The 26098-nt window shown below is 37.6% G+C and overlaps 2 protein-coding genes across 7 annotated transcripts in view; one reads left to right on the top strand and one right to left on the bottom strand.

Moving 5' to 3' along the window:
* Window positions 1-26098, top strand: part of RPS24 (ribosomal protein S24) — a 559366-nt gene that overhangs the window by 457377 nt on the left and 75891 nt on the right. The window lies entirely within an intron of this gene.
* Window positions 1-26098, bottom strand: part of DLG5 (discs large MAGUK scaffold protein 5) — a 101858-nt gene that overhangs the window by 50788 nt on the left and 24972 nt on the right. For both annotated transcript variants that reach the window (XM_048946528.1, XM_048946529.1), the window contains exon 2: window positions 13384-13452. In XM_048946528.1, coding sequence (XP_048802485.1) covers window positions 13384-13452 — 69 coding nt within the window. The remainder of the gene's footprint in view (window positions 1-13383; window positions 13453-26098) is intronic.

The following is a 26098-nucleotide window of genomic DNA, read 5'->3' as shown; positions in this document are numbered from 1 at the left end:
AGTACATGCAGGATCTCATCACTATCACCACCATGTTCATCAGTGATAAACAGTCTTTTGCCCCACTGTCTTTTTGGTATCTCATATCAATACAAAGAGATTCGTCCACAGAACGCAAAAACTCCCTCCAGTTTTTAACTAGAACTTCCTGTTCTCAAGTTTCCACAGCAAACTAACTTCAGGGCTAGGGCTAACCACATACAGAACATCCAGTGTAATAGGATCCCTGTTCCTATTCCCTTCACCTATTAATTTAATTGCGTAACAAGAATTTCTGAGCACAGACTATTCTTTTAATCTAACTATTGCAGAGTTAGAATAATGCATACAAATGTTTTGATAGTTAAGAATTGCAGGAACATCCCACATTCTGTAGAAAGATACAAGACATGGACTAACACTGCTCTAAAGGACTTTCAATAGAGCCTACAATTAGGTTTTTCTCCTGCTAGTCCTTCATTCAAGAGTAACCTCTTCCATGAAGGCTACGGATCTCACACTAATAAAACACAAGTGTGTTTCTTTTATTTCCTAAAACAAGAATTATTCAGCATAATTTTTAATGAAAGATTGTTCAGAAACACCATGCACTATTCTAGGCTCATGTTGTAATGAATAGACAGGAAATAATAAATGGAAAAGTCAAAATGCATGTCCATTTGGAACAGTATGGACGTTAATGAGGAAGGCAGTTTCATCAACAAGTGAAAAAGTAGACAAATATAATTCCTAATTCAGGAACTGACAGGGTGCACAGTCTTAGGTAGATTCAAACTCCAAGCTACGCCAGGCAAGGCAAGACTGCTTTAAATAAAATCAAGCTACCTAGCCTTAGGAAAGAAGTTCCTGGACAAACATGAAGTCATTAACCTTATTACCAGAAACAGTTATTTTTCATTAACCTGTCACTTTTTATGTTTACATTAAAAAAGTATTTTTGTATGCAAAGTACAATGATGATACTGTCAACATATAATACCAGTGAAGATTTAAGAGCTATATGAACAATATTCCCTCTAATCCAAACCCAAAAAAATGTATCTTTGCTCAATAACAACTTCACATTTTTAATAATTGCATAATGTTAAATTTGTGGACATTCCAAAAAATCTTCAGTGAACTTCTCTTTCATCTGAAAAATTCAATTTCAACTCTCCATTTCCTTGAAAGGGATTGTTACAGTTGAACGCTAAAAGCTTTTTACTGCATCTGACATCCTGATGCAGTATAGAGAAAGTGACCTGTGCTTCCAGCTTTATATTCTTTTTCCATCTGACTGCATATTTACATAACAGTACTTCCTTTCTGCATTTTAACCACTCAAACTGGTCTTAAAATCTACAAGCCTAAAGGCTAAATTTCCATTATCCAAATGATGCCATCTTACAACAACTTACTTGCTTCCTCAGATAATCTGGATTTGTTAAAATGGATGTATTGCACGTCTCGACAAGTGCAACTCATCCATCTGCTTAGTAAAGCCCAGAACTCCTTTTCCATATCAGCTCCCCTTTGATGCTGAGGATCCAGCAATACCCAGCCACATGCTGCCAGCCTCCAGATAGGCAGCATTCCACTGTCTCCAACAACAGCCCCACAGTGGGGGCACTACGTTCATAATTAGTTCATGCAGTATACCAATGAAGTCCTGAGTACACATTAACTGAATCAAAATTTTGCCAAATTTCATACCTGCATTCTATAAAAGAAAAGCAGCTATAACAGAAGCTAAAGCAATTACATCGTCCGCAGTTTAAGCATGTGATTTCATGGAAGTCACAATGATCAAATAATTATCAAATACAATTTTTGATGGCTACTCTAATAATCAATGTTTGGACAGATAATACAGCCACATAGACACTAGTGCACAGTTACCTTCATTTGCATGTCACTCCCAGTATTTGGGGATAGGGCAGCACACTTTTTGGACTAAAAATAACATTTTAAGAGGAATGTGGCTGGGAAGCTCGTTAAACTGGCTAAGATGTACCACAACACTGAATCAGTATAACGCTGAGGTGGGAAAATGAGTACCAATGGATGAGGAATTATTTTTAAGAAATAAGATGAAAATACCTTAAAAGTTATAACACATACCTTTTCCTTTTTGAGAAATACACTTGGTATGATATACATATATACACCAATTTAAAAGGCAGCCATCAACTAACAGAATACTTGTAATTGTATTTCAATTTTTTTCAAGTCAGTTTATAAATGTGTGCCAATTCTTGCTTGAAAACAATCAGACTAGTCTATGTACAGCTGATCCTCCTCACACCTTACATTTAAAAAAGAAATCAACATGGATGTCCTAAGTACCATTTCTTTAAGGTACTGTAAGTCATGAGAGAATATGTTAAATAAACACTCGCAAAATAAGACAAAAGATGTGTTGCAAATAAGGTTTCTCCCCCAGCTCAGGAAAAACTTATTCCGGCTGCAGGAAAATCTGTGCTAAAATATTTACTTTCTTTCAATAATTTATGTGCTCTAAAATGGGATTACATAACAGAATCTACGCTTTGATGCATTTCTTCAGATGTATCTTTAGAAGTGGCCTTGAAATAACAGACAGTGGAACAGAACTGCCTTGTAGGTGAAATAAAACATTAGTAAAAAAAGCAGCAGTCCATAGAGAAAGGGAAACTGAAAGGTACAATACTGAACTGTGGAAGAGTGTCATCTGACAGACAGAAAATCTAATAGGTTATGAAAGCAGTGAGGATCGTGTAACATGCAAGAAAAAGAATGTGCAACACTCCAGTATTTGTCTTACTACAGAATATAATACCCTAAACAAACCCGCCAGCACGCAAAACAAACTTTCAACTTAAACTTAAGACTTTAGAAAGAGCTGAGCAGTCCTACTGGAAAGATCAACATGAATGAAAATCTACAACCCAGTACTCAGAAACTGCGAGGAAAGAAAATAAGTACTAATTATATCAGTTTGAAAAGTTCTTGCAGAACTTTTCCAAGCTACAAAAGAGATTAAAATCTGTATCATAGCCAAGGAAATACAGTCAGAACTTCTGCATTTGAGTAGCCAGCATCTCCTGGTGGGAACTATCAAACCTAATGTTTATCAGGTTAATAAGTGCACAGCAGAATCATAACCTGGGCTCAAGTACCCCATCCAAAAAGTGCGGGACAGCTGCCGGGCAGTCGCTGCACACCAACCTGAGGCTGAGACTCCACTGATGCTCGCTGCCACAGCTTCTCCCACAGGAAGCTCTGAGCATCATTTCATCATACTGTTTAAGAGCCCAAAAAGAAAACTGCTGACACCAAAATGGTTTCCTGAATGCACAGACTGATAAAGGGATGCAGGGACTAGGGAAAGACATCATGTTCCAGACATGCTGTCTGGAGTGCAGGAGGTGTGGATTCACACATGCTGCATTCCCATTCAGATTATTACAGATTGAATCTTCAGGAATCTCAGCAATCTGCTGCCGAAGACTGATACTGAGGCATATAAAACGTTGTGGTCAGATCAGGGATTTTTCAAGCTCAATTTATGCAGAATCATTAAGAGGTCAAGAACTAATTCAAACTGATTTTTTGAGGTAATGCAAAAAAAAAAAAAAAGCAACAACAACAACAAACAAAAAAACACAAAAGTAAAAAAAAAAAAAAGCAAACCCACAGCTCCCTCTTCTCTGAGACTGTTTATTGGTAAAGTTAATTTCCTAACTTCTTTATGACTACTGTTTTCCATTTGTTTAAATTTTATTTTAAATCAGGGTATCACATCCACTGAGTAAATCTTGAGTGGCTCTGAAGTGACAAGAAATGCATGACTACACTTAAACCCATAGCTGCCAGGAAATGGATGCTATAAAGTCAGTAAGAATACAATAAAGCAATGCAAAGTGCTTGCTACTTAAAAGACGGTGGTTAATAGCAAACAGACTGAAAACCAGGCAAAGAGATGAAGGATTACCTATATGATTCATAAACTGAACTGAGTGAAAAAGAAGTGTGAAGTTCTTCTAAGTTTGTGGAGGAGTGTGGGTATTTCGTAACTTTTGTTTCCAGGAAACAAAACATGTACTAAGATCAAAGGACAAGAAAATTACATAGGATTTAGAGCTATAAAAAGAGGTTTAACTTGACTGTTGAGTTGAAATTTTACAGGCATATCACTTTTGAATAGAGGTTGATCATCTAAGCCAATCACTGGGATACACAAAAGGATTCAAGTGTAATGTACTGGTAGCATTCCCGTTAAATTTTCTCCTCTTTTGTGGCCCTTCAGCAGGTGTAACATTAGCATATGCTGACAAAGGAACAAGCAACAGCTGTTATATTTATCCATCGTAAACTTTGTTTGCACTAGTTGGAAAAAAAAAAAAAAAAAAGAAAAAAAATCAAAACCAAGAGATTCCTACAGACTGACTGTCAAGGAGGAGCAAACAATTGGAAAATGCTTTTTTGAACAATTAAAGAATGTTTATCTATGTGGGTTATTATCATAACCCACACCTGCCAGCTCCACTTCCTATGCATAGTAAAAACAATTACTAGCTTGTTATGCACAGCTGCATCAAGTGTGAAACAATAAATGGAAAACTCGGCAATGTAAAAGGACATCTATTTAAATGACCGACATGAAACTTGGAAGCAGTAAAAGAGACCATGTTGGGAATTATCATCAGATGGAAGAGACACAAAGTTTGTTTTGGAGTAAGAATTAATAGCCTCAGCTTAAAATTTTGAATTGCATTTAGTGAAAAACTACCTATAAATAGCTTTTCAGGATGATAACTTAAAGAGTTAAGCAAGGAAACACTGTTGGTTAAAGTCAAAATTGGAATAGATCAGTGAGAACAGATACACAGTACCTGGAGTCAGAATCATAGTGCCAAAGACGATGTTTATTAGAGACTGGAATGGCAACTGACTCAGAAAAAAGAGCGATGTAAACAAGTGGGGGGGAGAGAACAACAACAAAACAAGTAGAAAGGTGATAACAAAAACCAAACACCTGGAATAACAGTATGGTTCAAATTGGAAGATACGCTCTAGAGTACGTAATGAGGAGTAAAGAGCTGACAGCTACAACCACAACAATTCAGAGATCTAGCTATGGATAGAAGGAAAGGATATATATGGGAAAATGGAGGGCCTCTTCCATTCTGAATAACCTCTCATTAGTATTCTGGTATATTTTTGAAGAATGGAAGACTATGCAACACCATTCTGTTAAAAACGCATCATAAAAAAGCATAACACAGACTACCTTCAGAGCCACTGCCCGATTCCTGAGTGTAACTGCAGGTTTCTATTAAACGTATCTTGAAAAAATAAAATAGTGTGCAGCAAGTAAAGGAAGAAAAATTTTATTTTTATTTTAAGCACACTAAAAGAAAAATTTGATGCTCTGTAATAGTACAAAGGTTGGTTAAAAAGTTCCAGGAACTATAATCTTGTCACAGTATCACGCTACTTAGGTCAACAGTGTTTTACTGGAGGTTACAAAAGTACTGCATATCTAAAGTCTAGAAACACAACCTTTAAGCCGATTCATAGATACTTTTTCAAAGAACATGGGCCAGAATGATGACTTACCTGTTTATCTAAAATGAGACAAAGAAGATTGACTTTGGAAGAAAAGGGGAAGAAAATTTAAAAAAATATTAAAGTTAGGAAATAAAGTAAATAATAGAAAATAAATAAAAGATAGGAAATGAAATAAATCCAGACATGCACAGAAATTAACAGAGATATTGTGTTAGTACACACTATTGTAAACAAATTTGGCAGTATCATGCTAAAGCATAAGTGGAGTGGTATTCAGCTGATATTCTATCATCTGCAGACAATGCATCAGTACTCAAGCTTCTATCTTACTTTCACGTTTAAAACAATATCTTCTGGGATATGCTAAGTGCAAAAATACTTAAAATAATTTAAAAGTATACTTCAAAAAATGTAACAATTTTGGCCTTAGTTCTTTATTCAGACTGGTATATGAAGGCAGACAAAACAACTCAAGATTCATGGTACTTACAGCATTTCTGTAAGTCGCCAGCAATTTAATATTCATACAAAGTACTCCACAATCCCTCCTGAAGCAGATGTAAGTAATTAGCATCTCTTTCTCTCTGTAACATTGCATTTACAGAGATAACAGACAATGCTATAAAGCCCAGTATCTGATACTGTCTAGAATGCACACCATACAGCAAGAAACATACAGAGACTGAAATTAAACTGCCATTCAAAACTTAATATATACTACATTGAGAAAAAAAAGTCCAAGACACACATTCCTTAATACTCCCACTATTTTGTCTATCTCTTTTCAGTCATCTTGTCCCAGGCAACAAGAAAAATAATTATTCTCCTTGTGTCAGTTCAGCACTAGAGCAGACTTCAGTATACCTTCGGCTGTCAAGCAGCCTCCAACATGTGAACTTAGAGAAAAAACAGCAACATCTGAGGTTGGAAGACAAAGAATCACAGGACAGCCTGAGTATAGAAATAGATCTTAAAAATCACCGAGTTCCAATGCCTGCTGTGAGCAGGGTTGCCATTCACCAGACAAGGCTGCTCAGGTCTCCATCTGCATAATCAATGAATATACAGATGTTATAATTATGAAATAAACAAGAGAGTTTGGCTAAACAGGTTATTATAACAAAAAGAGAATAAATAAGAATGCTTACCCTTGTCCTGGGCTTACCATAAAACTCCGAAGGAGGGATCTCCAGAAAGAGACCCTTACCCACTGGTGGTCAGCTCTTAAATGGATCTAGAGAGATGTAGCCAGGCTCCACCCCCACCAGCAGCACAGGTGGAGTGCCTTCACCTCTGCTCCCAGGGCTGACTCATTGTTCACCTCAGGTGATCAATCAGAGGTTCAGGCTGTGATTCACCAGTTCCCATACACCGTCCATCTTGGTGTCGAACACCTCCAAGGACAGAGCATTCACAGCTTTGCTAGGTAACCTGCTACAGTGCCCCACTCTTAAGAAAAAATTTCCCTCAAACATCTAACCTAAATCTCCCCTCTTTTTGTTTAAAAACATTCCCCCTTGTCCTATCACTATCAGATCACATAAGAAGTCATCTCTGTGCTGTTTGTAAGCTCCCTTTAAGTACTGGGAGACCACAAAGAGGTGTCCCTGGAGCCTTTTCTTCTCCTGACTGACTGAACAAGTCCAACCCCCTCTGTCATCCTTCAAAGGAGATGTGCTCCAGATCTCTTAGTGCCTTCACAGCCGCCTTGATCAGGTCACCACCAGATACTGGTCTGGTCCCTAATTTCAATCTACAAACCCTCAATTTGATCACAGCCATTTTTTAAAGGCAGCCCTTTGCAATCCATCTGCTTCTTAACATAAAGGGCAACTTCCCCACTCCTCCTGCCCTGCCTAACTCTTCTAAAAAGCTTGTAGTCCTCAATCATAGTATTCCAGCTGTGTGATTTGTCCCATCATGTTTCTGTGACAGCAATTAGGTCATAGTTTTCTAATTGCAAAATGCTTCCAACTCCTGCTTATTTCTCATGCTTGTGTTCATTGGTGTTGAGGCACTTCAGGTGGGCTACACACAGGGTTACCTTTTCAGATCAGCTCTCCTGAATTCCTCTGGGACAAACCTGAAGTTTTCCCCTGCTGTTTCATAAAGTGACAATGTCTCCCAGCTCTTCTCTGTCACTCAGAAGTACATCCCCTCTTCCTGGAGAGGATATCTAGGCCGCCTCCCTGCTCCAGGAGGCCATTAGGCACTGGCTATCCATAACTATGTTATACAAATTTACTTCAGCACTTGGTGAATATTTATCTCCAAAAATTATAAATGTTAAATGATTGAATGCACCATACCAATCAACAAAAGATTTAAAAAAAAAAAAAAAAATCTTTTATTCTGTGCAGTCTTCTCCTCCATAACCATTACTGGTCAACAGGGGGGTTAGCCAGTGCCTGTCACATACAGTGCTGTTGCTGGCTCCATCTCATTCCTAAGTAACACTTGGTTTGTGCTTGGCACACCAGGCACTCCATAAATAATTATTCTGATGTCAGAGATGCAGGATTGTAGCTCCACTGAGAGAGTATGCTGGGCACAAAGAGTGGGCAGATGAAGGATGCTTCTGTTTACACACAAAATATCTTTGTGACTAACAAAGAATAAGAGGTAAGAAACAAAATACAGAGAGAGTATGACAAGCTAATAGGGATTTTTCATCCTTTGGGGGGAAAGAAGGTGGGGCTGAAGCACAACAGTGGTATGCAGCAATTGTGAAAGGTTGTATCTCTTTGGTCAATCAAAACTGATTTTTTTTTTTTTTTTCCTCCCCTCAGAACTCTCCGTGTCCTCACTACCTATTTCACATACACAGCATGAACTCGATACAGCAGAAAGAAACGGAAGGAAACTTAAGGGAACAAAGAAAACACAATCATCTAAAGAAGTTTTGAGTGGCAAGGAAGATAGAGAAGGTAGAACTTGTATAGCATAAGGAACTGCTTCTCTGCATTTTTTATTAATACGCAGGCAAAAGAAAGAAATAGGACAGATCCATCTACAATGTTCCTGCTCCAGGACTGCCACCCTAACTTCTACTCAGTGGCTTCTTCTACCATATGCACACAGTAAATCCACAGGTGGCAGGAAGTTCATTCTTCCTGCATCCCTCATTCCCTGCAAGCCCATCTAAGCAAAAAAAAGTGGATGACACAGCAGCACATGGGACAGAGTGGTCCTGAGCTATTCTGCAAGTCACATCAGTAACACTGTACTTGTTACATCATTCCTTGCTCTCTTCTCCTAGCAGAACTATGACAACTGCTGAATACTTAGAGGAAAAAATTAATTATGAATATGTACCAGCAACATGAAAGAAGAGCAATTTCATGAGCTGATACCAAATCCTATCTACATCTGTGCTTACCTATTTTTGGACAGTGAAAAGTGCATAAAACATTCAAACAATTGCTGTGGTCAAAGAAAGGAAACCTGGCTCAGTTTCAAGAATCTCACCTAACACCTAATCATGTAATCATATTGCTACTGCATGGCATCCTTGCCAGGAAAATCCTATTTCCTTCCACTCTAAACACGAAAACCCCAGCAACATCAAGTGTTATATAAGTCACTCTGTACCTTAGCTTACTGTAGGGAAATGAGTGCAAAGGGACTAATTATTGACTCTGACTAACTGTAGAACGAAAGGAAAAAAAAGAATTAACCATTTAAGAAAAAAAACAAATCAAAACAACAAACCAAAACCAACAACTAGAAAGTCACTGGGGATAAGACAAAACCCTTTTGCAAGATTAATTTTACAATTGTCAAAACTCCCCTGATTTCCTATAGGACATATACATTTCATGGTCATAACAACAAGGCTACTGTGGTAACAGAAAAGCTCATTGATCAAGACAATGATTTGGTAAAAATAAATAAGTCACTCTGTGTATTTACAGCTGTATCTTTACAATGCATATTTCTCACCTTGAAGCTAACAGCTAGACACTTTAAGTTTTTCTCTAATAGAGGGCCTTACCCCCCTCCCCCCCCCCCAACAGACATTTTTCCTCTTTCATATCAGTTCCTCATTCAGTTATCAGTGGATGGATGAGGTCATTTTCTCATCTTTCTTTAGGAACTGCTGCTTCTCTGATGAATGTTACCATAGGCTTGTCCTACCACAGAGGGTCCAAGTTCCTGCCTGGCTGCTGAAAACCCACATACACAGAACATGCAACAGGAAAAATAGAGTCCAACACACAAACTGGAGAAAACAATCTGCAGTGCTGCATTACACCACAACTGAATGTCCTTCCTACAGTCATCTGTTGTCCTTCATTACCAAAACTCTCAAGACACAGCTAGTCTGTTTCTCCTGACTGAAAGAAACAAACAAATAATTGATAACTAGCTAAAAAGCACTAAAAATATATAAACAATCAATAGTATTACACAACAACAACAAAAAAAAACATTTCAATGAGGAAGCATCTGAGATGGACAGAATTAAGTTAACATTAAGCAACTGCATGTAAATAATGTGTTCACCTTATTATGACATTTTCAAATCCAATTGAGAAAAAAAAATCAGTTAGCAACAATTTACCCCTGCATTCATAAAACAATGGAGAAAGGGCTGTGGCACCACAACAGATCACAAAGCTCACAGACTGACAAACAAAAAATAATTTTGTACTTCAGCATCAAGTTTGCCAGTCTCACACAAAATACTATCTGCTGATCAAGTATGTTCAAGTACAAACATAATAGTTCATTTATGTTATATTTCTATAATTAATCATAAATCCTCATACTTTCTGGGGATCAAGATTCCCAGCTATTTACTCCATTAAATATACATAAAATGTAGAGCTATCGGACAGTTTGAAGATGGTTTAAATGCCCTCTACAACAATGACATCAGTGATAAAATAAATATAACAATTTTACAGAACAAACTTTCCTATCAGGAATCCACCTATTACTAAAAACAATTTCTAACAAACAAATAAATAAATAAATTGCCCCAAACTGCCACTATCTAGCAATTGACAGCTCAGGAAGTTACCTGAGCCAGAGGTTTCACCTCCATGAACATGTTCAATTGTTTGTCAGGCTCATATCAAATTTAAATACCTGTAATATTCTCTATCATGAATCGCTAGAGCACAGTTGATAGAATCACCTCAATTGTGTAACATCCTGGAGCTATTTCAGAAAAAGATAATTAAATTAAGAATGCTAGCTGTAGAAACTACCTGAAACAATGGCTAGGATGATTAAGATTGGAAAGAAAAGATAAAACGCATAAAGTAACTCTAGTTACTTTATGAACAATGGAGTATAAAGACAGTGAACAGAAGTTTCTATCATATCTTCTAGTTGGAAGACACTAAGATGTATTATCAGCTTATTTAACTGGGCTTAATTAGTCTCCCTTCTCATTTTCTCTGAAAGCTCAAATGTGTTTCCATGTTGTTTGACAAACATAAGCAAAGCTCATCAGAAACAAAAGTGTTTTAATATTAATGGTAAGGGTTCTGAACTCAGGAAATAAAATATAGTTCTTCTCTGTCCCATAAAGAAGACACATGTGACTGGAGAAAATAAAATATTCCTTTATATGCATGTTTGGCAATGATAGTTGTACACAATATATTCCAAAGCTTACACTGACTCCAACCTATGAGCTATTCACCTTTTTCCACTGACACATTCATTTCACAGAAAAAAAAAACAAAACTTATTTTCACTGTCCTACACAGCCCTTGAAAATGCATTCCAGTGAGCCAGGTTGTGGTGGAGATCCGTGGTGGAAGGAAGATGCTTCTAAATAGTGAAACACTGAAGAAACTCAGGTTTTGTTGGGATTCCCTTCAAATAAGTCATAAGAAGCCTTTAGAGAGTTAGCATGCAAACACCTTCCGTTACAATGGCTTGTCACTCAACAAATCAGTCAGTATCAAAATAACCTCACAACAGCTTTGAAGCGACTTGCAAACGCGTCTATTAGGACATACTGGCTACTAAGTAAAGAGAATTTGCTGCTGATATTAGATCACATTTAAAATATTTTACCTTACAGAACAAGATATGTGAGAGAGAAAATGATTTGGAGAAGAAAATAAAGGATATTCATGAATAACAAATCTGTAACCAGACTGTAAAGATGTCAGTTTCAAACAAGGAACTCTCCTGGCTGTTAATGTAGTTAATATTAAACATTCAATTCACTTTAACCATCTGGAAAAACAAAAAACAAAAGCACACCAATAGCTATGGAGAATATATGGAACTATGGAACATAAATTTTATTAAATAATGGCGATTTTATTTTTAGGTTATAAATAACTTTAGATCACTGCATACACAATACACTTCTGAGGATAACTTAAAGGAAAACATACAGGACAGAATTTAGTATAAATTTTAATATTTTACAATATCAGGTGAACAAAACAGTTTGAAAAGAGTTCAGTTCTGACTGATATATGGGAATAAAGGGTGTCTCAGAAGCAAAATACCAAATTCTAAATAAGTGTTCAGAAACAGGAATCCCACACCTGTATAAGAGACCATTCCACAACAAAAAAGAAAAAAAAGAAAAAAGAAAAATGTAAGTCACATATATATGGCCTCTAAGTGGTAGATGTTAAAACAAAAGTTTGCACTGTGATGGCAAAAACTAGTTTCTAATCTCATTAAGTGCCATTTGTTAGCCTTTACTTCCAAAATTGTAAAATATCAGTTACAAAGAATTAAGTATGTGCACTCAGGAAGTTATAAAAGCTGAAAAAAACAAACAAGCATCCCTTCTTAAAGTTAGGAATATGGGACCAGAGTGAACCACCTGCACCCCCTCATATCTCAAGCACCACTAGTTATTCCACCAACTTACTGTATTTCACACTCTTTGGAAGTCTTTTTGAAAGTCTGGTTACCCAAAAATTTCTCCTACCTTTAGCTCCTATTTCTTCATAACAAAACAAATCCTGCCCTTCTTTCAGGTAATAACATACAATCCTGAATTGGATAAAAATAAGACTAACATGTCACAACTTTCCATATGTTCAGTCAACCTTAAAACCTTGTTTCTGCACGTTGGAGTTAAAAGCTCATCTTGATGACTGCAACAGATGTCTACACACATCCCTAAACAGACAACTGACTTGCCTAATGCTGTCAAGGAACTCTACAGATGCCTGACACAAAATTGGAACTTTAAGTATGTGAAAGCCTACATTCCCTATCCACAGCAAATTACTTCTACATGGATTTCACAATAAAAACATTTCTATAAGAAAAGGAAAACTGACAGTGATCACGGCTGTTTTGAGATCATCTTGCTGTTGAAGGGCTGCTGTTCACATTCTTTTTTCCTTTTGTCTTTTTTTTTTTTTTCTCCCCAAGGCTTTAAAATTACAGAAACCAAAGCAGCTTATTACACTCAGCCAAAAAAAAAAAAGTTAAAGCTTGCACTCACTTCGAAAAGTTTTGAAATATTATTAGCCAAGTTCATAGCCTTTCAATATCTGTGATGCTTTAGACCAACTACAATTTTAATATCTACATAAATATATACATATATATCTGTAAATGTGTACATATACATACTGACATTTTTACATTACTACAGTAATTTGCAGCATAGTTACGTAAATTCATGTAACAGCTCTTATTGGCAACAACTACACATAGCTACAAAAATTGTGAGCTTGCACTACACAAAAAGGGTATACTTATTCCTTGTAAAGATGCATGGCTGTATAATACAGTTCAACTTCTCTTCTGTTACAACTTGTATCCTTCTACCTTGAAAAAGACAACTTTAAAACCACATTATCCCAGCAGCCAAAAGATTTGTTCAAGTTTTTAAATTAATCCTTTACTCACCAATGCTACTCAGAGAACTGCTGCTTTCAGAATCAGAAGGCATTATGGACAGCACACTGTAAGTAGATCCTAAAATTAGAAAAAGACAAACTATTATTTTTTTTTCCCCTCACAAAATCAAGCTAACCATTTGTTTTCTTGACTCTGTAAAAGCCAAACCCACGTAATGGTTATCAAAGCTTAAAAAACTAGTAGGAAATGAATAACTTGTAAATGAATGTAACACTACGCATTGAGCAGGAAATGGTTCCAGTTTAAATGGTAAAAAAATGAATGCAGAAAAAATACAATAGTTAATTCTGACGTACTGAAAACACCGAGTTTTTTCTTTAAGTATGCAGACAATGATGTCTTCAATCTGTCTTGTCTGTCTGACTGTCAGAATCTACTTTGGTTACCTGTCTTCTTAGATGTATGTACCAGCTCCTGTTCCATTTGTCTTACTGACTTTACTTCTTTCCTCTAACTTCTCAGACTCTGAAACATAATTTCACCAGTAAACAGATTTTGCTTGCATTCATTTCAACTTTTGGTATCTGACCTTTTTAAGGAGCGACACGCTGTCACTGACAGTATTCACAGCAGGTTTTTCCATATGTATATAAATAGATGGGGCGCCTTTTTTTTTTTTCCAGTTTGTTCAGAAATGCACCAGAAGAACTAGAAAATCAGGCCCTGATTCAAAAGCTTATGAATTAATCAGCTCCACCATCCCTCAACAAACAAGATCAACATCCCACAGCAAAGAAAGGGAGAGATTATGTGGGCAAGTGAGTTGAAATCCGATTCATTTTCAGCAACAACCAGAACATGAGCTCAAAGATAAACTCAATATTTTCAGGAGCTGCCTTTCTCCTATGATCTTCCTTTCTATGTTTTGCTATGTGTTTCTTCAAAGCTCTTTGAAATTGAAAAATGAAAGCTGAGAAGCATGAGATTAAACACATGGGCATACTTTTCAAATAGATTAAAGAAATACTAATTTTTGCTCATCTTCTGCACTTCCTTAGGAAAAGGAGTAACACCTGTTACAATATCAGATGAAAGAAAGACGAAAGAAAGACAAGAAGAAGTAAGAAAATTAGGCTGACAACACAAGCAGTAACACCGAAGTGAAATGAAAAAAATATACATATAAGTCAATGAGGACATGGTCTCCAGCCAGACTGAAGTGGATTAGAAATAAATGGAAACTGAAAAAAGCTCAATATATTGAACAAATTAGAATATCTTTTTGACAGACAATGTAAATCAACATCACATAAACTGCGTGACTCCAGCTCAATGAAATCTGCATGCCAAGATGTGACACTCCGCAATGTAAAATCACTCACTTCCTCCAAAAACTTACATACAAAGTTTAGGTCATCTTAAACTGCTGCAGCTTCTTCTTTGAAGTGGAAAAATAAAATCTTTTCATCACAAACACTGAATGAGTTTTTTCTCCCTTTCACAGAATTGTTGAAAGAGACCCAATTGCAACAATCATAATAACAATGATGGAAGACACAGAATCCCAATTTACAAATAATTAATTTGCTATTTTGTAAATGATCAGGGTATCTTTAGGTATCCAAATAGATACACAGGATAGTCTTTTAATTAGGGTACATCAAGCTTGTATGACCTGGATCTTGCTTCAAGTTCTTTCAGTCTTTCCATGCAATCTTTACTAAATCATCTATTTGTTACAGTTTCCCAACTATAAGCAATTGAGGGAAGGGAGGGTTAGTTGATCCAGCTGGAAAGCTTTAAAGATGGCCTGCTGCATGTGCTGTACAGAAGTCCAAAGCAAAATAGAAATAAGCACAGGCTTTTCTACCTGACACCTCAGTTGTCTTCTCAACACACAGATTTAAGAATCAGCATGAGAAATTTAACAGATGCTTTAGACATATTCTGATGCTCAACATACATCATCTTCAAATTTTCAAAACGGATCACATTAGATTAAGACAGATTTGTAACAGTACTTTGAATTAATTACTACCATAAATCTGTATATAAGAAACAGCCACAGCTACGTTATCTTCAAGTAAAACAGTAACTCTTATGAAAGCAGTTGACATTAAAATACTACTACCTATACAGCAACCACAGAATGAAAGACTTACAAACATACACACAGAAGCTGAAGGAAAAATCAGCAAGGTGACATTTCATAGCTGTCATATTGATTGTACTTCATTAATAAAACCAAAACTTAGATTTCCACACTACTTGGGTGATCAACAACTTTTTCCAGAATAATATACTATTTTCTACTAAGTTTTAATCTATGTCAACATTCTTTTTCACATGTATGCTTTCAAGTGATGCTTAACTGATTACCAGATATATCATATGTTACACTCAACTGTTTTAATTCATAGATTGATGACCTGACATTCACAAATCCACAGTTGTAGAAAGGGGAAGAAAAGCATAAGCATGCTCTCCCTTTGCACAGCAGATTTGCTTCGGGGCACATCTTTGCTCATCTGAATTCAAACTTCAGATCAGTTCCATGCTATATTAAAGAGCTCTGGCAGAACAGAGAGATTGAAAAGCAGCTATCATCTACACTTCAGAATTTTAACAATCACATTTCCTTTTACTTAAAATGATTAAAGCAAGTCAACATCCCTCATGTTTCTACTGTCCTTATTAGTCTGATGGCAGAAAGGCCACTTGGAAACTTTCAAATTGAGGAAGAGAATTACTTGCTTAGCTGTCGAAGTCACCTCTGAAGGCAAGAAAAACAGGAACCTGTTTTCTCACAATTTCTAAGCACTTGGTCTACACAGTGACATACCTTTTCCTTGTTAAAAAAAATAAACTGTGCAAGAAGTTGCATATCCTAGAAAGACACCAACTGTCTAATTGCGGCAGTTCCTCAACAGTGGTGCCAAGTCTAGACTGATGGGATTACTAGATTGATAGGATTAAAGTATGGAGTTCCAAACTACAACAGAACGGTTCTCCATCCCTCCTAATCACTGAACTGGGAAATACCACATAACACTGGGCACTGTCCATACTTGAAGGAGTCTAAAAAAGACAAGCCAACTATCCCAAAGTAGAGCCTCACAAACAAGACTGTATTTGTGCCTTCTAGAAGAAAGCAGTACAAAGGATGAAATAAAATTTCTTCCAGCACTAAATGATACAATTATTGAAAGAATTCTAAGGAAATAAAAACAATGACTTCAGATTTCATTCTATCACATAACCTGAACATCTCCTCTAGAAAGATATGGACAAAACACCATCTCTGCTCATAACCCTAAAGAACACTGTACAGAAGGGGAACTGCAGTGGCAAAATAAGATACACAGAAATCAGGTTTTCAAAATTCTTTATCTGTGTGTTTTGAATACACTTTTTCCCCCCAGGAGGCATGTTTTTCTCACAAATACTTACAAAGTTAAAAATGTGATCCAGCTGAAAGAGAGTACTTGGCAAGTCCGAAGGCTATTTTATTTTCCAAAATTTGCCACACTAACTAAATAACTGTGTAGGAATAAGAATAATCACTCCTCCAAATACACACCTTAAGAACAAGAGGCTGGTCTACCAAACATGCCTCAGTGTGTGAAGAATCAGGGTGTAATTCACAAGACATTAAGTGCTTGATTGCACAAGACAGAGAGCATGCTGGTCTTAGCTACACAGCCCATGGCACACCACCCATTTATGAATGGCTATATTTCAGATCTGCAATACTGCTGACTCTAAATTAAGCACGTTTCCTAACTAGGACACTGCATTGCAGGACTAAGCCTAGGGAGAGTAGTTTCCCCACACAAGTTTCCTCTGCTTACAGATGACATTAAACAACTCTCCACGCTCCCCTGCTGTGAATTTCCTCTGTTAATTAAACTCTTCTACTCTCAACTCCTTCCTGCACTGTGGCTGCAGCTGATCCAGCTCCTGGGCAGCAGAGGGCCATCCTAAGGGAGGCCCAGAGCACCGGATGCGAGCACAGCGTGACAAACAGTTTCTGATCCATGCCTCAGCACACCAAACCAAACTGCCTTTGGCAGGACTCCTACTTGCTGTGGGGGAGCAAACAACTTTGATTAAAACTGGAAATGACCCAGATTACAACATTCCCATTGCCTTTCACATCACAACAAACAGAACTGCCTAAGGAGCTGAAGACCACATGGATCTGCCACACTCCATCTCCAAGGCTATTATTCCTTTCTTAGAAGCCTGGACAGCCAGGTTTGTCAGAAAACATAAAATGCAGTCATGTCTTGCCAGCTGTGTGACATTCAGACCTTTAATCCTGACCTTGCACAATACCTTCAATTGGGTATTTGCTCCTGTTCATGTCATCTTCATTTTTGACGCCTGACAAACATTTGCCTTTAAGGATACTACCAAATGAAAACATAAGCAGTAGAAAAGTAGCAGAGGTCATATCAGCAAAAACCTGCTCTCTTCATCCACCTCCTTTTAAAAGCATTTTTATCGCTTATTCACCATGCCTACAGTTCCTTAATACTACGCCCTGAAGCACACACACTCTTTTATTGTCAGGATAGCATGAAAACCTCATGAACATTAAATGGCTTTCCAAAGCATCAAGCAACTTACCATTTTGATTTCCCAAATACCTCACAGAATTTTTTAAAGAGTGAGGGTTAAAATATTTATCTTCCTTTTACAGTTGAGAAGATATTTTAAAACAACTTATTTAAGACAACACAGATATTAAAAAGTAAGGTCTTGGAGAAGACATATTTCAGAGCTTAAGCCACCCTTCAATTAGAAGAGATTAAGAATAAACTCCTCTTGAGGACAGAATAGTTCAGACATGTAAAAATCAGCACTGGTGACAGAGTAACAGATCAGTCTGATTGTAATATAATATGACAATTTTTGTGCAGCTTTGGATTCAGGAAAGTTAAGTAACATGCCTCAGGCCAGAAACATCAGTAGAGCTGCTCTGAGTTCAGATGCTCAAGTTCCAAGCTATCAGTCATATAATTAAGTACAACATCTGATCTTCAGGTGTCAAAAACAATACTAGACATTGGTATCTGGAAAATTCCTGTTTTCATAGCTACGTTCTTTTCAAAACACTTCATAGGAGATCAAAGCCATGCATGTATATCTAAATACATGTTCTTAAAAAGGTCCTCTCTAGTAATGAATGCATTCTTTGCCATGGATAATTTGTTGCTGGCCAGCAAGCAATGCAGTGAATTATACCTAAAAGAATTCAAAATGTATTTTTAAGAAACCTAAATCACTGGACAATAATTGGGCATCCTACAACAACCTGAACTATGAAAGCCAAAGTTGGCATTTTCAATTTAAAAAAAAAAAAAGAAAAAGAAAAAAAAGAACAACAAAATGAAAGAAGTGATAAGAAGAAGAAATTATTTGCTTTCATATGTTACAATTTTATCATGAGCACACACTTGCTGCTATTCACAGTCTATTAGCATTATTTATTCTTCTGTGTGCCACTGTGAACACTGGGTCAAACCACCCTTTTTACACAAAAAGATAGAGAGAAAAGATTAAACAGCTTTACAAATCTAAATTTGCATAGTTCTGTCACAAAATTATAGTGTTTCAGCTGACAGTATTCAAACTGCTTTGTCACACACTAAAATTAACTTAAAAAGTTGTAACAAAAGCAATTTTTAAGAGCCAAATTACCACGATGTTTTATCAGCTTATATATTACCCACTGGTAACTGTAAGCAAAGGCATATAAAAACTTAGACTGCCTTAAAAACTAGAGACAACAACAAAAATGACATCCAAGTGTATCAGATCAACTGAAAATAATATGATCCTTGATACCATTCACACTTTCATTTATTTCTTCATAATTTTAAGAATGACTAATTTAATTTTTTGCACCTTGAAACAATATTAAAAGCAGTTATTTACTAGAGCAGCAAAAATGTATCTGCTGGAGCAGCAGGACCAAAGATCCAACTACATTTACTACTGCTATTACTTATTCAAAACATCCTGTAGCAATTCAGGTTCTGAACGAGAAACAACAACTTTAACCTCTGTCTTCTGCTTTCTGACTGTGATGGCTTTTAACTCTGCTTTACTTGGTGCATTTTTTCTTGACAAGTCACTTATCTCCAACCCTCGATGTCAGGTGAGCTGCAACAGCACACAGCCAGGGACTACGCCCCTCTCTTACAGCCCTAGATGCCCATTAGGTAATATATCAGATGGGCGACAATTTTTCAGCAGTTCTTTTAAGACATACCTAGCTACCATAAAAATATGCAAACATATTACATTGAGATCCTGGCAAAAGAGCAATTTCACATTTGTAGAGCTGCACGTACAGCCTCCAACAGTAACCTTCTTAAACAAGGAGTATCGATTTTGGAGGTTCACATTCAAAAAAGGGAAGAATAACAGCTAGCTGCAGATTCTTTAACTTCTGCCAGACTGCAATTCTTAAGCCTTTGTACAGACAGGAAAAAGTTGCATTTAAGGTCCTAGTAAAGCTGCAATGTAGGCAGGTGAAACAAACTGTAAGTATTCCAGCTCATGCAGATTGTAAAGCAAGCCCTTACGTTAAGGTCAGTTTCCTTATCTTTATGCTACTTGGTAGCATAAGAGAAAATCCAAATGATCCCATGCTTTCTGCGGATAAGCAACTACAATTTTTAAGAAAGGTTCACTGGCTTCTTACGGTCAGAGGACATACGGTGTTGTAAATACACTGCCAAAAAATCTGCAAGCAATACCACTTCTAAAAACATTAACAAGCCTACAGGCAGTATAAATCCTTTCAATAAAAGCAAACAAAAAACACACGTGTTTTTTGCAGACAAGCTGCAACAAGTCTCAAAGCTGCAACTACAATCTGAAGCTTGACATAAATGAAACAAAAATCAACTCTTCAGCTAGCAGAGTCTGAGCACAATTCCTACACAAAGTAATTAAAGATTTATTTTATCATATCTGGTACTTCATAGATTTGGAAGTATATATTTTAGCTCACCTCATTCAAGGTTAACTTCAAAGCCCAACAGCAGTGACCAACTGACTGTTACAAATATCCAACTTCAGCATTAGCAACATAGTGTGGGATTCCTCTGTCCTTGGACTAGACAGTTTAAAGAACTTCTGAAAAGTATTCACACACCACAAGAACCTGAAGCACTTTATGCCTGCTGCAGCAACAAGTGGTCTGACAAAAGAGGCAGAGTAAGATAATTAGAGCTGCTCAAATGAAAAAACAGAAAAAGCAAAAACTGGGAGATGATAAGGAAGAAGAGGTAATAAATCAAAGGAAAGAAACGAGTGTAGTAGCGATGGTGAGCACAATCTGTCCTACTGTAAAGTGCCACGAAGTAAGTTTTTTTTAAAATGTGCACAGCAGTTGAAGCTCTGGAAAACAAATGCATAACAGTTTATATATATACCCTTAAACTTCACTTGGCAAACAGAAAGGCTGGACATGGAGAAAACACCTGGTCACTGTTTCACAGTGCCTTCCAACTCGCACTGCACAGTTGTTCTTCCCAACTCCCCTAATGCTGGGATATTTTAACATCATCATCAAGATGAGAAACTGGTAACAATTCTTAAAAAATAAAGGAGAGTATACATTCATTTTTATTCTGAAGGAAAAAAAGGACAGATGAAAGATCCATCAAGTCACATCACACATCATTATTTGGGCTAGGAATAGACAACTCTTAGAACATCCCTTCCTGCCATTAAGCTTTGGCAGAAATAGTATTTACGAGTACCTTCAGATCTCCTTGCTAACATATTTAAAACCAGACAGTAATACATTTACACCTATTTTTCTTAGTATGCTAACCAAATCTTGAGGCTTGAAGAAAGACTTGTTGCTTGTCTATTTTGCTATGCAGCAGCCTTTTCAGAGAAAGCTCACTTTGCACAGTTATTTCCATCTCAGGAGGCAATGGTTTTTATTTATTTTACCTCAATTTATATTCCAGAAGCTCCACAAGTAACGTGGCTAAGATTTCTAAAGGATGATGCAGTCTGCCCTTCACAACTGATCCTAAAAGATGCAGATAAAAGTGAACTCCACGTACTCAAAATGCTTACCCATATATTTACACAGTCAGAAGGAAGAAAATGGTTGTGAGATGAAGGTGGTAAATCCCAGATCCCTACAAAAATGTGCTCTCAATCTATTACAGCAAACCTACAAAATTGGCAATGGTAAAAATTAAGAAATACAAACTTCATTTAGTTTGCATAGATATACACATGGCTTTGCAATATATCTTTTTCATCAAATAGTTGTACAATCAGGTAATACGAATAGCAAAATATAACGCCAGAACAAAATGCTACACTTAAAATTTAATTTTTATTTTGCAATTAAATTAAAGTAACTACCTAATTATGCTTGTAGAGAGATCATGCCATAATTAAATCTACATGGAAGAAAAAAGAAAAAAGGAATTAAAGTTACTTAAAACTGCAGACACTGATGTTCGAAAGGCCAAAAATCAACAAGGACACCAAGCACTGATTTTAAGATAAGACACTTACTGTATCCAGTATTTCCACCAACTCACTGTCTTGTCACCAGGTATTTCCAGGGCAGAACATGCTGACTGGCGATGACTCTGTCTGTCACATGCCTCACCTGAGCTTTTGTAGCAATTCAAGAATGGAGTTCAAGACACTGCTACAAGGAGGGTACAAGTCTCTGCTACCTACAGACTTGAGGCCTAAGCCCTCTTGACAACATGTCCAATTAGAGGAAGCTCATCAGAACTGCAAAAATGCAGCAGGAATATGACAAGTGGTGCAAAAACAAACACTGAATGAATAGCAATGCAACTGAGATTTCTCTGATACTGGTCAGATTGGAGCAAATATTCTAAGCATCTGTACAAAGACCTTTCCAGACATGCACAAGTTTTCACAAAGGTAATAGCTTAACCAAACAACCATATGGAAAGGAATATCATAGAATTATTAGTTGCAACAGACCCTCCAGGGTCATCTAATCCAACTCCCCTGCAATGAGCAGGGACACCTACAGCTAGATAAGGTTGCTCAGAACCCCATCCAGCCTGACCTTGGAAGTCTTCAAAAACAGAGCATTCACCGTCTCTCTGGACATCCTGTTTCGGTGTCTCATCACCCTTACTAAGGGTGCCCAGGAAGATGTAAAAGCCTTCTTCCTTACATCCAATCTAAATATCTCCTCTTTTAGTTTGTAACCATTTCCCCTTGTCCTATCAGGACAGACACTGTTATTGAGCCTGTCCCCTTTTTTTTTGTAGCACCTCTTTAGATACTGAAAGGCTGCTATCAGGTATCCCTAGAACCTTCTCTTCTCCAAGTTGATCAGCCCCAGCTCCTTCAACCTATGAAATATGCCAACTACCGATACGAATGACCTCAGAATTAGGGATGGAAAAAATTAAGACAGGTTTAAAGCACAGGCTATATTTTTTTCAGAAAACAAAGAAGTACGAAAAGAAACTGCACTTATGCCTCCATTTAAACAATGAAGTTAGGTATGTCCTGAAGTGTTCTACTGCACGGATGATTATTACAAAACCCTATATCTATGAACTACTTACAGAAGTAACTTGTTGCAGAAATACCCACGGTGAGCTTTATGCCTCTTCTAGTTCAAGCTGAGGACCCACCAGCACTGCTGTGCCCATACCAGAGGTAACTGGCTGTGAGGATGGCAGCAGACAGGTGCCTACTTAGCTGGCATGAACACCATGAGCCACAAGGCACACTTCTCAGCCTTTCTAACAGGAAAGGCGACATGTCATAGAATCATAGAATGGCTTGGGTTGGAAGGGAGCTCAAGGATCATCAGGCTCCAACCCCCATGCCACTTGGAGACCAACCAACTTCCACATCTAATACTAGACCAGGCTGCCTCGGGTCCCACCCTACCTGGTCTTGGATGGGGCTAATGGTATGTGACAAAAGCCTTCTTTCCCCAAGTACCATGGTGCTCAAGAACATAAATGCTCTCTCTCTCCTACCTGCAGCTACAAGCAGAAAATGCTGGAAACACAATTCAATTATGGCACACATTCCTCTCCCTCTTCTTGCATTTCTCTGCAGGATATCTGGACAGCTGCTAATCCAACTGTCACAGTCATGGCAGGGAGAGGAAGAGATTGTGCTGAGATGCTGTCCTTCGGCGCTGCCAGGGCTCAGCCCAGCCCAGCCAGGAAACAGCACAGCCTGCCCAAGCCCTTCCTGCTAGGCTAGAAGTCTGCTGGCATCAATTTCAGTATGCCAGGAGTTCCTTCATTCAGATTCACAGAACGGCTTAGGTTGGAAAGGACCTTGAAGATCATCCTGTTCAACTTCCTGCCATGGGCATGGTTGGCACTCACCATATCAGGTTGCCCAGGGCCCCATCCAACCTGGTCTCAATCACTTCCAGGGATGGAGCATCCACAGCTTCCCTGGGCTAATTGTTCCTGCCTCATCAGCTTCTGTAATTCCTTAGTGACGAATTCTATTTGAATACTAAATCAGTTGTAGAGTCTAGAAAGCACTCTTCATATGCAACAAGGGTATCAACATACTAACTGGGCATATTAGCCTGAGATTTTTGAAGGGAGAAAGTGACTAGAACTGTCACAACTCCAGCAAGAGAGTAGTTGATAACTTGAAAACAATGGCTTCTTAAGCCAAGTAGATCTGGGTAACCAAGGAAGCAACTGCAGCGTGCATACAAAGAATAACTGAGAACTTGAGACATCAGTGACAGATTGCAGTGATGGGAGGATTTTTGAGGCAAATATTTGCCACTGGATCAATTACAAGGAGAAAAAAAAGTCTGCAATACAGGCAGTTAAATCCACTGCCAGTATATCCACTTCATCAATTCCAGAAAATGTTTTAAAAGCTTAGTGTGCAGACAGTACATCTACAAAAGGATGAAATTACACTCTGAGCAGGAAGTAGTATCACTATCAACATCACATGATAGAGCACACTGAGCTTAATGGAGTAAAACAGGCCTCTCTGGAAGAGGCAGGCTACAGAACTGCATTCAGCAGAATGCAATTCCAAAGGCAAATGCAATCAGTGCAACCCCTAGACAGCAACACCCAAGACGACAAAAGTAAACGAGATCACAACACTGATGAAGTGGAATATGGCATACTGACAGCACGAGTCAGAGCTGCTGAGGACAGAAAGTAGCCTCTCACCTCAGAGAAGTGAGCCAGCCAGAGGACCAGAAGCTAACCTGCTTGGAAAGTCAACTGCCTCCCTGCAGCACAGCTGTGAAGCCCTCAGCCTCATTTCACCTGCATCTCCTCTGAATGGAGGAACAGCGGAGGATGCTGCCTCCCCATCAGCACAGCACTACTTGTCAGGCATGAAGGCTGACTGAGGACAGCTTTCACATTCATGTTGAGGTTTTACAGTGTGCTGGGACTGGTGGTGCCAGCACAGATATGTCTTAAATAAGCACTCTAGGTGGTCTGGAGTAACACTGTATGTAAGCTTTGTTGCCTCTTCATTTAACCATATAAACATGGACACATTTTATAGTTCCCATACCAACAACAGAAGAGACATTAAAAATTGTGCCTCCAGAGGCAGACTTGAAATGGACTATGCCATTTCTGCTCCACTTTAAATCTCTGGTGAGATAGCTTTCTTTACATCTGCCTCCCTGAACAGACCCTGCAGATTCTGGGGATTTCTCTAATGAAGATGGTGTCAGAGCAGCTGCCAGCAGAGTCAATCGTTTCATTTTGCTTCCTATTTCCCCATAGCAATGAGAGCAGCAGTAGCAGCAGTGAGGCATAGCATACAGAAGAACAGAAACAGCAGGAAGAGAATACCAGCGGGTTTAAAAAAAAAAAAAAAAAAAAAAAAAAAAAAAAAAAAAAAAAAGCATCCATTGCATCTACTGTTTTTCTCATGCACAAAGTGCTTGCAGTATGAAACACTAACATAAGTTATGATTAAATCATAACCAGAAATACACATTTTCCTAACACAGTAAGAAAAGGCTTCTCTTCCCTCTGCTCTCCTCCAGAAGAAAACAAATAGAGATGTATTAACATGCTAATCATAGAAGTGTTTGAAACAGGTACCGATGAAGACCAAATTCAACCAGTCTAATGTGAAAAGGTGCTTAGGAAATGACTATATAAACATTAGTTGAGATGAATCACTGCTTAAAAGTGCAAGACTAAACTCTACCCCATTGTGATTTATTGCCATCTCTGATATAGCAGGTCCTTTCTGCAAGGCATTTTCATTTTAGGGAAAAAAAAAAAGAAAACATCTTAGTCTTGCATATTACGGCATAATTTCCTGTTACATAAATTATTTTCATTCTACCTTTCCATTACAAAACCAAAGATATTCAAGATGCTTAAATTACAAATAACTAGGTTACATTCAATTACAATATTTTTACATCCATCTGCTTTTATGTTGGCTCAGGGACTTAACATTAGGAGCACATGATTGAAAAAGAAAATAAAATCAGAAGTTTAATTGGAGAAAGTGGATTATATGAAAAGAAATAGATGATCTGATCTCAGGTTAGCATTTATACTTCATTAATGGTACTATAAAATAAAGTTTCCCATGAGAAATCTCCTCTCCATGGATAACACCATCCATAAGACATTTCAAGTACACTGCAAGATTTGTCAGATACAAATGTGAATATTAGCTTTGATCCATTAGGAAGCGATTCACGCATCAAAACTCACAACACAACCAATTTCAAGTG

This window comes from Lagopus muta, chromosome 5 (assembly GCF_023343835.1).
Source record: "Lagopus muta isolate bLagMut1 chromosome 5, bLagMut1 primary, whole genome shotgun sequence".
NCBI classification, from domain to species: domain Eukaryota; kingdom Metazoa; phylum Chordata; class Aves; order Galliformes; family Phasianidae; genus Lagopus; species Lagopus muta.
The sequence above is the reverse complement of the archived record's forward strand: the minus strand, read 5'-3'. Positions and strand labels throughout refer to the sequence as shown.